At 34.9% G+C, this 14510-nt stretch overlaps 1 protein-coding gene across 7 annotated transcripts in view; it reads right to left on the bottom strand.

Annotated features, from left to right (window-relative positions):
- Nucleotides 1-14510, bottom strand: part of LOC109546464 (hepatic leukemia factor) — a 70853-nt gene that overhangs the window by 22073 nt on the left and 34270 nt on the right. For 2 of the 7 annotated variants that reach the window (XM_019917430.2, XM_019917432.2), the window contains exons 1-2: nucleotides 12256-12498; nucleotides 8950-9161 (exon numbers count right to left, since the gene is read on the bottom strand). The exons of 3 other annotated variants lie outside the window; for them this stretch is intronic. In XM_019917430.2, coding sequence (XP_019772989.1) covers nucleotides 8950-9161; nucleotides 12256-12281 — 238 coding nt within the window. In that variant the 5' untranslated portion in view covers nucleotides 12282-12498. Of the gene's footprint in view, nucleotides 1-8949; nucleotides 9162-12255; nucleotides 12499-14510 lie in introns of those variants that run through there. 2 more of the 7 variants (XM_019917433.2, XM_019917436.2) reach the window with 2 other exon arrangements.

Raw genomic sequence — 14510 nt, 5'->3', positions numbered from 1 at the left:
TATCCGAGTATTATCTTTGCATCAGCATGCGTTTACTTAGCAACAATGTTGGAAAATCATCATTACTTGTTCGTTTATAACAATGCTGAAATCTGCGAATCGATATGTTAGGGCTAAAAATAAAATAACTGTTTTAATATCACATAATATTTGTGGAAACCGCAAATGGTAATTCCGGCTTTTGGTTGCTTCTGAATGTATCGGAATTACCGTAACAATAACTGTATGGGGATTCCCATATGAAAAGCGAAAATCTCACAGTCGATGAGCCAATAAATTTTCATTAATTGATCTTCCATTAGTCGTTTTCACGTTTGACTTTACACCGTTATTTTCGATCAATTTTGCATAAAGCAATAACTGAACTAACGAAACTTACTTAGCTTTAGTAAATACCGCATTGGAGGTCCGTAACTCAGTATTATAGAAAGTAAATATCAACACCCTGTATATTTTTTAAAAGGTTTTTAGAAATGTTTAGAGCGAGTGCAAAAAGGAAAAAAATACAATTGTGTATACGTAAAACAAAAGTGAATATCAAAAAAAGTTCATATGGACGTCGGTTCTAAAATTGGTGGCTTCCGATATGCTGCCTCCTTGCCGAACTTATCAGAACATTTCGGGTATTTTCGAACAATGTATTAGATACATATGTACAGTGTAAAAAGTTAAAACTGTAAATGTTGGCCAATCTGATTTTCCGCATAAAAAATAATTTTGCAACTTTACAAGTTTGTAACTTGGATACTTTGAGAATAATTACAAAATTGCGAATTAAATTTTGATCTTTTTACACCCCAAATCTAAAAACGAATCATTTTCACACCTTTGCTCGTACGAACTTTTTTCCATGCTTTACCGCAACCCCGAAACATCCTATATACAATCTAACTTACTTAGTTTTCCATGCCAACAGATTTTCCGCCTTCAATGTTGGATTTTTGCCAGAAATTTCTCCAAAATAATGGAAACGATCTCAAAACTTGTGAAGTTATACTTTGTTTCAAACCAGCTAAAAATTTTCTGGCTGCCATCAGAAACTTCCATAACTATTTGTCCGGGTGCGAAAATTGAAATTACCAAAAGTTTTACGAGGAACTTGCTTTCTTTCTTAGTACGAATTACYTTGATAATGTTTATAAAAAATGTTTGYTAAGAAATACAAMTTTATGAACTCCCCTTTACATTTATTTACCCGTCCTTTATCTGGAAAGTCTTTAGAAGCCTGTTGAAAAAARGRAAAAATTGATAAACATGTATGTGCACTGAACACTGAGATATTTGCCGTTTCTTGGTTGGCAATGTGTGAAATTGAGTGTATGGGCTCTTCAATTGGAAAAATGGAAATAAAACAGTAATTTTGTCCATTAAGGGCCATCTGCCACAAATATTTTTTCTTAAGGAACTGTCTAAATTTCCTATTGCTAGATTGGAATTTATAGTTTTATTATTAAGGAGGTGAGAAATCTGGCGATAAATAAAAATAAGTGAATTGAATTAAGAAATTGTCCTAAAATATCGACATTTCTTACTGCCCGGTTGAAAATTCTAGCGACAAATTTATAGAATTCAGAAAAAAAAAATAGAAACCATCAATTTATCCGATTGGTCGATTCAAAATTCTAGCAAAAAATTAAGAAAAATTGTTGATTTAGAATATTTACCAAAAACTGTCAACATTTCTTAACAATAAAAAGAAAACTAATCTAAAGGTCGAAAAAATATCGAAGAGAATTACATTAAAGAAAAAACTGGAAAACTGAAGCAATTTTAAATGCTGAGTAGTTCAAAAGTAGACCAGAGTTCTACACTTTACTCTTATCCCAGCGAATATGATACGAATAAATGTTAAATATTTAATGAAACTTTAAACGAATCTTTCGATATAAACAGTGATTTTCAAACACTCTGGATATAATGTAACTAAAGCTTCCATAAATACATCAAAATAACGCCCAAAATGCGTCAGTAAAGCTTCATGCTTTCATACATAAAATATATAATTAAACTAGCTGACCCGGCAAACGTTGTATTGCCATATAAATTAGTCCTAGGGTTTTTTTTCTTTCATCTCGAATGGGCGGTTTGCCCACTTGAGATTTTTTTTTATTTTATATTAAATTTATTGAATTACTAATATAGCTATTAAAAGATAGAGGTTTATGGCAGCACCCATATCACTTAGGGGTATAAAAAATACTGTGACACGAGAATTTTATATATATAGATATTCTTGTTAAACTTCACAATAGTTTTTGATCATTTTTTCATTCAGGAAAATCGCAAGAGCCTAGAAAAAGTGTGCTCGTGTACATATTCTACGAGTGAAAGGTCGATACTGAAAGCCTACATTTTTGTAGAATAGGAACTACAATAAAATAAATAAGGAGAATGACATTAAGTATCAGAAATTGTTGCATCTGTTATCTGCTATTTTTCTAAATGAGAACGAAAATATATTCGTTCTGGATATGTAGCATTATTTTTGTCGAAAGACTTTGTAAAGAAAACAACACAATGATTCTTATTTGTAAATTTAGCAATCCGCAGTCAGTCTTGACGGTTTCAATTCACATTCGCACAATTTCATTTAACTTCATTTCAAACCCGCTGAACTTGAACCCAGCAAAAGCATCAAGACGTGAGTGAAAAAGAGGATTTAAGCAGCAGTAAAAATACACAAAAGTTCTACTTTTCAAAAAATATCATTGAATGAGAGTTATGAGACGCAACCGAATAGCAATCAGAAACAAATTCAATTTCGTAAAAAAATTTGTTTTCGGACCCCATCGTTCCAATCTGCCACATTGCCTAACACTTTTGAACTAATAAATAGTCTTTGAATGGTTTATTATTCCGTGGGGTCACAAGAATATTTCTTCACAACGATTCGGTTGGTAGAATCCTGAACCATTTTTACACGAACGCTGAAAGCTACCGAGCGAAAGTTGTGAAAGAAACATCTTTGTAAGCCAATGGAAGTTCAACGTTGTCATCACGAAACAATGGAAGTCTGAATCAACGATGCAATTTCAAAATTTTTTAACATCAGGAACAGCAAAAGCCAGCATTCGCTTCTAAAACTGTTGTGCTGTAGGACTCAGATAAATAAATTTGGTCACTGTGTATATTTTTAACAGTGCCATCGGGTATGACTACTTTTCTCAAGTAGACCGCCTGAAGAAAGAGCCCAACCATTCTGTAATCGTTGTGCAATGGTTACTTCAGTGATCAAGAAACACTTTCCGATGTGGTGTGAAAATTGATTACTTTCTCCTTCATTGGCGTTGCTAAATTCGACTATTCATTGTTGGTTATTAATTATTATAATTGTGGGAATGTCGAGACGAAAAAGCGTGGGTTAATTAACATGATCGGCAGTTTTTCGAAAATGTGGTTTACGACCGCAACTCGTTCGAAATGATTTTGGTTTTACTTGTGCACAACGAAAGTGGATGACAAAAAGTGCCAGTTGCTGATGCACAAAACCATCAACTTTTACCTTTGTATTTAGTGAATGTTGTCATACAAACCCCTACATCTCAAAGATGTATAAGTAAAGTAATTCACATTATTTGCATTTTAATCGCCACCCGTTATGCGCTGAACTTCGTGGTTTACGCAAGAGTTCCGTTAAAGGAAAAGAGGCACTACGTGTAATTTCCATCGCCAACAACCGGTATTCTGCAAGAACTGCATTTCTCTTCGGAATGCAAGAACCGGAGAACCCTACACATGACGGTTCACATGCACTCTCGCCTGCCTGGCCTACTGAACCAGTCTGGTTTTGTGGTGAAAACGAAAGTCTTTTCCTGGTTTGATCTCTTCCTGGTTCGTGTTTACTCGAACTCGTTGAGCGCCTCGTGAATTAAGAAACCAACCACCGTGAATTTCAGTTTAGAACCAAAAGTTTTCCAATTGAACAACTTCCTTTAGTAACGGAATCGACTATCAAATCACCCAGCCAAATTACTTTCTTTTTTGCTAACTGATTTTGTTATTAACAAGTTTCAAAGTTGACACCTTTAACGGAAATATTCGCCTAGTGAATTCTGCATGTATGGTGTATGGAAACAAGAACGTTTAAAAAATATTCAGGTCTGATTTAAATACAGGATTGTTTCGCTATTGTACGCACCCGCACATGTGTGACTGTTTAATAGACGATAATTGTCGGTTTTTCACTTAATTGTTATACATTAGCGTTGTGTTTCTTTTCTAGAAGAATGGTATTGCTAGTTCCGTATTTACCATTAATCGTCGTTGTTCCACCTACATCTATCCTTCAGCTGTTAAACTAAACAGCAAGAAAACATCAGAAAAACCTGAATATTTTCTATTACCACCAGATAAACTTCCATTATATGCTGGTCGTCTGGCAATGAACATCTGACATTCAAAAAAATCCATTTGCTCTATGTACTACTAATTGTAAGTGTAAAATTAGATTCGCAACCCATTGCCAAAGCCGAAATAGCCGAATATACCTACAAATGTTGGCATTTATAAACTTTTCTCACATACAAGGTCAATGTTACGATGTTCGTCAGAGTTACTGAGCAATCTGAGCTAAAACTGTGAAAATTACTGGAAAAAAATAATTTCATCCCACTGAGTTCATTTGCTTTAAAGCCCAACTATAATTTCCTGGGTTAGTCATTGAATAACTTCGGAACAAATGTTTCAAGGGTTTTCAATTCAAATATTCACTAACTCAAGTTCAATTCAAAATTTAATTTATAGGTGAAACAATAATAATTTATCAGTTTTTCGGACATTTAGACTGTCGTGGAAAATATTTTTTTCCTGATGCTTTACAAGCCACTCCTGCTTCGTGGGCCACTTTTGAATTTTTCGCGCTTAATTCATAAACGAAAAATGTTTCATACAAAAATATTGCTTTGGCAAAAAATACTAAAATTGGTTGATGGTTTACATTCTTGCACTTGGATTTTCAGGCGTATCTTCATTTAATGGCTAGCCACTTTTAAACCCTCATTTTAATAAATAGCCAAATGCGCTGAGCGAAAGAAAAGCAAAAAATCGTGCAAATAACTCGTCAATTTTGTGAAAACCAACTAAAATCTAGCGAATCTCGGTCGGTTTTAATGCTATTAGACGATGATTCGTTCGGAGAGAAGCAACTAATTCTAGCCGGTCACGACATGTGCCCTGTAGGAAACATACCATCAAAGATCGGTGCAAATTATATGGATTTTCAGGTTCTCTAGGAACAAAGTGGTTCTAGACCGCCTAGAGACAAAATCTTGCTAGCAAACTGGTTCTCGGAGCCAAATTTAGACGAACAACGGAGAGTTGTTGCAAAGTTTAACGGATAAGCTAAAAGTGATAAGAAATGCTCCCATTTAATTAGCGTTAAATTCTACTTGAACCATTCCAATTACCGGATCAAAAGTGCCCACTGTCCTAACCGGTAATCAACAAGAATATCACTTCTTTGAGCAACTAGTTGATTCAAGGAAAAAAATCAAGGACAAACAGTTTAAACACTGACTACGTTAAAGTGAGACTCAAATTCTGTTTTTGTTTATCCACACCATCTAAGGATAAGTAAGGGTTGGATTCCTTTGTACCTATCAAGACATAAAGGAGAATGTATTCCGATGCATTCCTTTAATAAATTTAATATTTAGCTGTTTGATGCGTGAACGATTAGAAAGCAGGAAACTAGGCTAAAAGCATGCCGAAAATCCTATGTGCAAGACATTCTACCGGCAGTATTGTGCAATAACTATCGTTTAACCGGATGCTAACATCAAGTCTGTCCTAAGCTTCTCTAATATCATCTTCGTTCATGGACAACCACTTTTTTACGCGCGGCTTCAGCCAATTGTTAAAGTCATTTCCACGTAAAACTCAAGTAGGTGGGATTTACGGCTGCGATCAAACCTGAAACCAATTTGACCACCGTGTTCTAAATCGGTCCCCAAAAAAAAGCGAAAAGTAAAGAAAAGAAATTCGGACTATTATATATGCGGAAGAGGTTTTTTGATAGCCGTTTTCGAATTTTGGAAGAAGTCCCTTGTTTTCAAGCATGAATATGTTGATGTAGATTAACGGAAAGCCAATCCTTGAATTGGACATGCGATAGAATCCTGCTGAAGACGTTAAGTGCTGGTCTAATAATTCAACGTTTGTTTTAAATATTTGCACATTTTCTTCGAAAGTTTTGCAAATTTTGAAAATCGCAAAATGAATGTTTCAGCGTGAAATGTAGGAATGTTTGGGACAATATTTCATTGATAAGATTCAAATTTGAGTCACCCTGTACAATAATTTGGCCAATAAGCGTAAACATTTTTCAGCAGCAAAATGTGCCACTTTATCCCAATAACATCGGTAATTTTTTTTCAAATTTTAGGCAAACAAGAAGGCAAAAAAGTGTAATAAGACACCAGTTTCGTTTTAAAAAATTGCTTTTCAAGAACACCCATAAGGAATAGGTGTTAAATCCGGAGACCTGAGAGGCCATTCATAGGGTTATTTTCTACAGAACCCTCTGTCTGCCTGGAAATACATAATCCAGGTCTCAAGGGTACGTCTTTTCTTGAGATGAGGGATTTCCTTGAGAAAAAATCGGTTCTTTTACTCAATAATCAGCAATAAATGTTGATTCGGCAAAAAACAATACATTTATGTCTAGTAGATTTATAAGTTGTTGGCAAATTGGCGCTATCCGGCGCATCGTTGGCGACTTCTTAGAAGATTGTTATTTTATAAGGATTCGTTTTTTGGGTATAACAAATTCTTGAAAATGAAGAATAGCAAATGTCGAGTTATGCAGAGATTTGCCTATTGGGAACATGAGGATTTTCTTAATCAGAGAGAAGTGCATTGATTTTGACATTATCGGTCAACGCACGCAAGAATAATATATCGATACTCTTCAGGAATCGTCATAAACAATTAAAATTGTCATTAAAAAAAAGTAATTTATGACGTAACATCTCAAGTTTGAAACACCGTACATATAATTTTCTGACATAAAAAAGCGCGTCTGAAAATACTAGTCGACGTGCATGAGCATATTTTCCAAAAAAACTTGTCTTTGATGTACTGAAATAATCTTCGAGCGAGTCTCAAGCTCAAGTTAGAGACTCGCATTTTATCAACACCCCCCAATACAGCACATATAATATTTCATCAATAATTTTAATACCGCAGCTGAACCCACCCATTCATTGGAGGGTCTGCACTTTCTCTTCAAAAAATACTTGAAGATCAGCTATTAACACCAGTACGCTTCCTTGCGGTGATTATACTGAGTGATAACTTTCTATTTTAGTCAACATAGGAAGGTATTGCTCAATGCTATAATTCCAACAAAAATGTTGAAATGATAAAATAGGAATACGAATATTTATTTGTAGAGTATTAGATAAAGTTAAGAAAAAAATAGAGAGTTTTTTTGATGGTTGCAATGTACAACAATTAATAACAATCTTCGCACAATTTACCGGGCAGTTAAGCTCTAGCAGTTAAAATCAAGCCGAAAGGTAAAACTTTCTCTGCGAAGCCAATTCTTCCGGGATTGGGACACAATCTGCGGTTCGCGCCCAGCACGATTTATACAGAGTGTTGGAAAGAATTAGATTGAAAAAGTCCCAGTTGAGTAAAACCGTTTTGTAGCAGCCGGCCATAAATATCGTGTAAATTGATTGAAATAAATAGTCTGTGACAATGAAAGAAACACTTTGCCATTTATCGCTTCACTAGTCATATTTTGGGGATCTGTTGCAAGCAGTGCCACAAAAAAGACAGGCTCCTTATTAAATTAAATTACTCCTAACAACTTTGGTAAAATCTCACGATATGTTTAATACACATACGATTGTTCAAGATGGAAATAATGAGTGATTTCCTTTCCATCAAACCATAATTTCTGGTCTCGTGTATATGTATAGGTATGTCATGGGCAAAAGTATCTGTATTTCGCTATGTAATGGCCATTATTAGAGGAATGGCGCCCATGAGTCCGAGTGTTCTCGATTTTATATCAATTTGCGTGTTTTTTGTAAAAGCTACTGAAAATCTGTTTACAAGACACTCGTAATTATTATTACTTACTTTTTCAGTATCGTTCTTCAGAATTATCATGTTGGGCTTTTGACCGCTTTGTATGTAATCAATTACTTGCCAAGAAGACTGCATATGTCTTGCCAAACTCCAAAATATTTGTTGTAATAAAGAACGATGAAAACGAAAATCCAAGCAAATGTCTACTCAAAACGAATAAGAAACTTCGTGGTGAGTTAAAGGTTTAAACAGTAATTAATAAGCGATTCCTCTAAAGCATTGCTAAATGACAAAGTTGATGTATTTCCCCAAAATGTGCAGTTGAAAATTACTATTCAGTTTTACACAAATTCAAAATACATCAGGTTCACATTTTTAAAATGTAATAGTTTGCTCTGATTCACAGAAACCTGCATTGTCATGGCAGGCCCATTGAGTTCAGACTTTGCAGCGATTTAAAAAAATAATATACAGCGAAAATGGGACATTTATTATAAATTTAGAAGCTCCACCAATGTTTGAATATTTATAATATTTGCTGCCGGGCAACTGTAATTAAATAATTGCAACAATTTGTAAATCTAAATTAAACTTTGGTAATGAAAGTGCCAAGTGCAAGGATCTATTTTCGGTTGTGCATATCACCAACCATGTGCTACCAGACAATTTAATTTGCTGCTGATCGTGTCACTGGCAATTTTAAACATACTCCAATATAATTACATAAAATTCGTGTGTTTATTTATCCTGTGCAAGGACAAATAATCATTGAATGAACGTTTTCCGTTAATGCATTCACACATCACTGGGTCAACCGATTACGTTATCAGAACTCGTTCGCTCGTTCGGTAGTTTTTTTTCGGTTTTGAAAGCATCAACCATCACCAAATTATTGTAAAATCTTTCAATTACCATTCATGTAAACGTGCTGTCGCCACAAATGCTGGTACTGCGACCATCGATGGGCATCCTGAACTTCAGGCGTTCCGTTCGTATTCTGCAATCCGGCCTGTACATGAGTTAGAGTTCCTTGCATTACTCCAACAGCCACCGGGTGCCCTGAGACGGGGGCAACGGGCGAATTTGCCACTTGGGGCTGTTGTGGTGGTAATTGGTATTCCATCCTATACAGCGAAGGCAAGGGATCAGCTCGAGGTATTCCGATAAAATTCCTTATAGATATAATTGAGTTATCGGAACACCTAAAGCGGCTAAGTTGGTTGAATTGCTTTGAGTGCGCTCCGAAATCTTCGAACATTTATTCTGAGCTTTTTTACGTTACTGATCAATGTACTGAAACGCGATTTTTGGTCGCCAAGTGTTGAAAATAGAAAGTTTTCCGCAAAATATTGGCCACACATAATTAAAACAATTCCAACATTCCTTTACAGTGGGATTATTATCTGTTTGGTGCCAAAAAGTTTCTGCAGTTCGTACAACATGTCCTAAATATTTTCCTAAAGTCTGGATTATCTCATCAATAAGTGGCAAGAATATAGAAGATTGTTGCGGGGTATTATGCCAAGTGTTGGGGAAAATATACTCACTTTGAGAATTAGAAAATTTACAAATATGCTTCTGCCTTGAATAAACCTGAGTGGCTTCTTTTCGCAGCATTTTGCGATCTAATTATTTATTTAAAATAGAATGAACACAAGGGTCTTAGACGCTTGAAATAAGTGAATTCGAAGGAGCAGATGATTTTTTGTATTTAGGAAAGCTGTATTGATTTGTTTAACAATTCGTCTATTACCTATAGAATTTCTTATAAAAAAGTTGAAAATTATTCTGATACCTGGCTTGATTAAAAGCATAAAATTTCGTAAAATAAAAAAATATATATGTCAGTGAAAAATCAACATCTAGGTGAAGACTGCGCAGCTCATGAAGCAAAATCACTCCAAACCTAATATTAAACTAAACAAATTTAGTGTAATTTTGCTTATTGACGCTTGCGCAAAATTCTCTAACAAGTTATGTGAGTTTACATGAAGATCAGAATATTATCGAGTTAAAATTTGTATGTTTCAAACGTGGAAACTTATTAAAATGATCACACAGTTATGGAATCCAAAAGGATTTAAACAATATTAAAGGACAACATATTAATTATACAGTGAGGCCCCTAACTCAAACCCGCTAATTTTTAATTGCGAATTTTCTTTCAATATTTTCTTTATGTCAAGTTACCACTAAGATCTTCATTTTTGGAAATGAAAGCACCTCCTATTTACGTTTAAAATTATTTATCAAAATAACAAGATGCAAAATGATCGCTTTGAATATTTTCAAAATTTAATTTGACGTTTTTTTATATAAATTTGAAAGAAATCGCCGCTGTTGATTACTGATGGCCCCAAATTTCTCGGTAGCTGTTGAATTTAACTATAGCACATATTACCTGAATTATACTTCAATAGAGAACTCGAACTTGAAGTAAAAAATAGGAGCTTCGATTTGGAAAAAATTAACCGTCTTTAAATAAGTTGGTATGGAAAAACTCGCATTTACAAATAAGAATTTACGAGTTCGAGCTTTTTTACAAAAAACAGTTCGCTGATTTTAAATGATTTTTTCTGGGTCACTGTATATCGAAAGTTACTAAATACGAGCTAATATTGCAAAGTAAAAATCGATTCAAATCGACAAAAACATTTTCGCATTTTAATGTTATTAAAAACCCAAAAGTCGACTGAACATACGTAAATTAAATACAGAGTGTTTCCTTAAGAATGGGAAATATTTAAATATGATTCTAAATACCAAAATATGATTTAAAAAGCGGGATATATTGGGTACATTAGAAACCGTAAATGCTACCAAGATAAACCGAATTTTCGTTTCTGCTTTATTTTGAAAAAACATAAGCTTCAAAATGTAACTATATTATTTTTTAAACAGAACTGCAACAAAACCAACTACACTTTCTCACAGCAATTAAAAGTATCTTTGATTTAACGTTTTGTTTTTAAAAACCATCATCAGTTTCAGTTTTTAACTACGGTCCTGTTTGTATATTAGCAAATTCTAAAAATCTCCTTTCGGTCGATGAATAATTCATTAGATTCAACTATGAATGATGTTAATAATTTTTCATATATTTTTTAAATTAAAGTACCTACTGGGCATTGGAGATACCACTTTGTAGCGTTTGTTATACATTTATTTTCTGTGAAATTGGTTTGTGTATTTGTTTTTTTGAGGAAGTTCTCTCTTGTATTATTAACTTAGACTGTTTTGTTAATGTAATTAGTAAATTTTTAGTTAACTATTTAACAATTTTTGACATTTAGTAGCGAATTTGCATACATATTTTACACTGTATGCATCAGAGTCTAAATTGCAGTTCCAGGTTCAGATTTTTGTGAAAAATAATTTAAAAGCGTGAGAAAAACATAAGTAAGTGTTAATATTTAACACGTGGCTGAATTCATTATGAAAAACTCTTTCGAGTTTACTGATACACAAATAGGTTCGTAATAAAAATAACGAGGTTGAAGATGGTTTTTGAAGAAGAAGCACAAAAAAGCAAGGCTTTACCAGGATCAAAGGCTGGCACAATAATGTCGCTTCATGTTAGGTTAAGCTTCAAGGGTAACAAAGAAACCAAGAATAACGACAGTATCAAAGATAATTTCGCATCTGCAGAAGTTTCTTGATGAACATTTTGGCGAAAATGTGCAATAATTTTTTTTTTCAACATGCGTTTAGTTTTATTGATGCCGAACTCCAAACTCTAAAAGGTGCAATCAACTTCTGAATGCTCAGATCGAAAAGATGTCTTATTTTTCTTTCAAATAATTTCATCAACGATTCAAGAAAGCATAGAAAGGAAGTTGAAAATAAAATTTCAATTGTGACGCCTGCTGATCCTGAAGGACTTTTGTACTATCAGTCTTCAGATATACCCAACTATGAGTGACCACTCTTTATATATGAATTCGTAATTCAGAGACAACCTTCGTTGATAGTAAACCATTTAACATAGGTATAGTAATCATTGAATGGAGGGTATTCTCTTCTGAGTTAGAAGGATATTAAGGACACATTAGTAAGCCTAAATGTATAATGTGAAAAGAACATTTCACTGACTTCAGAAACTTTTCGGCCAAAAACTCCAAACGTCTGTTAATATTAACGGGGTCCCCACGAGTACCACAGTACAGCAATATCCTGCAGAGTGGCACGGTGCTCAGAACGAAACTCAGAATCACCTACTTTGAAGCGGGTACCACTAAACTCATGCCTAGCACATGCTATATCCGTAGCTCCCGCACTCTCGCGATTTACCGGGTCACGAGCCTTAGTCCAATCGTGGGATACTCAGTCTAGAGCAGGAGGAAGGTCTTTCGTCCTGCAGAATTTTACCGCCGACGTCGGGGCGCCGTTCGCGCGCTCACGAAGACCGAACTAGACTTTAGTGTGCGGTCCTGCGACTCCTGCGAACCGTCATCCATTGGAGGACTTCTTTGCTGCCGGTAAGGGGGGGACGGTGTAAGCACTCTCGCTTTTACCGGGTTTTTGCAAAAGCCGGAAATCTATCTACATTGCGCCGGTAACTAGTTGCCTGATGATGCTGGCCGACCGATTGTTTTAGTTCCTTCTCTCTCTGGTTAGTGGTCAACCAGACTCGGTTGCGCATAATTTGGAGATTTCGGGATTTAATAACTGACTTGAACACTATTATTATATTTGTTCCAATGCTGAAGAAACCGATGACTAATGAAACATCGCGGAGGTTGGGCAACTTTTCCGAGTGGAAAAGCTTTCTGTCCATATGCAAATGAGGTTAAGCAAGTTGAGAACCAGGTGATGCAAACCCAATAAAAGGGAGAAATGCTGACAGAAAGCTAAGCCAATAGAAAGCGACTGGAAAATGATTAGCAGTAGTGAGGCAACAGTAATTTGCACAATGTGACGCCAACTACTAGGTGTAAAACAATCTCATCAGGCTGACTCTAATCCCTTAAACCTGCAGGTCCAATATGCTCGAATTTCGGCCACACTGTATATCACATTAAATCAAATGCCTGTCTACCTCCTAAAAGGCGAATTCCCATCTCCAACTATCCACTTATATTTCTATTAGTTAAATTAAATTAGGTTTTTAAATCCCGATAAGCGAGCGAAAAATTCTGGTTGTGTCCATATTTTCATCGTTTGCATCGTGAGAACAACTTGGTCATGCAATATTCATGTTGTTTTGTAGCGAAGCGAATCCCATTACTAAAATGTGAACTATTAAATTTAATGTTTGAATATCAGATCCAAAGGGTAGACTTTTTTAAGAGGCACGTGTTGTAGTAGTTTGCATTTAAAATTCCCCAAACCTGATAGTTTATGCAATATGAAACTTTTGTGCAAAAGCTTGCAGTAGAATGGGCAGAAAGAAACTCGCTCTTCTAGAGTAAAACCCCTAGTTTCTGGCCCTGTTCTTAATGATGTGCACGATCTCAACTTTGCTCCTTTTTTACACGCCTCACTGTCTAATCTTTGACGACATCCATATCTGATGATGCCTTATAAGGCGAAACACGGTAGCTATTGGATTGCATATTTGCGTAACTTTCACTTTGAGTTAATTATTCGCATCACCTCATGAGTAAAGTTCACCGAAAAATGGGCAACTGATGTAATTCGGTAGCATTTTTTGCTTCGCAAAAATGAACAGTTATTGAGACAAATTACTTATATTTTCATTGAGACTAGTGGCTTGCTTTACCACACTACTTTCCTGTATATACAGAGTGTTTCGAGTTTCTGTAGCACCACTTCAACTTATAAAACTCAAAGTGAGTTCCATTGAATATTTACATTCCATATACTTATATGCAGATTTAAGTACAATTTTTGGAAGTTTGTTTTTTTTTAACTTGTGACTTTTTTCAAGAGGAGTACAGTGAAATTGTATGAGGGTTCTTTCACATGAGAATCGCTACTGTAGAGGAACATAAAATGGTGCCGCTGATGTTGTATTTTACTAACATCAACTCTCTATCAAAAACGGAATATGCGATTTACAAATGCCAAATGCATTATTTTGACTTACGAAAAGTTGCACACAAAATAGTATCAGGATTTAAGTCGGAAAATCGGTTGGTCTGGGAGGCCGCACAAGATGCTTTCCACCACCGATTATCTTACTGTATAGTAATTGGTCAATTGTGTAATTTTTTCATTGTAGGTATTTATTGGAATTAAGCTCTAGATTTGATGAATCATCTTCCACATTCTTTTAAAATGAGAATTCCGTTGCTAAACCCATCAACTTCTTCTTCAAATCTTCTAAGGTCGTTTATCAGATGGTTCTTAAAGAACCCACTTTGGACCACACAGTAAATTCTTACTTCTTGTAACTGCCAGACGGGAGAAGTGGCGTGGAAAAATAAATAGCTGCAAATTTTTACAATAGTAATAAACAAGGCATAGCTAATTTTTATTGTTACGTCTATAATAACGTCGCTGGTAATTAG

The sequence above is a fragment of the Dendroctonus ponderosae genome, unplaced genomic scaffold, assembly GCF_020466585.1.
Source record: "Dendroctonus ponderosae isolate FM_Combo_2020 unplaced genomic scaffold, Dpon_F_20191213v2 Dpon_F_20191213_8, whole genome shotgun sequence".
NCBI classification, from domain to species: domain Eukaryota; kingdom Metazoa; phylum Arthropoda; class Insecta; order Coleoptera; family Curculionidae; genus Dendroctonus; species Dendroctonus ponderosae.
Note: the sequence above shows the minus strand (reverse complement) of the source record. Positions and strands in the feature narration are given on the sequence as shown.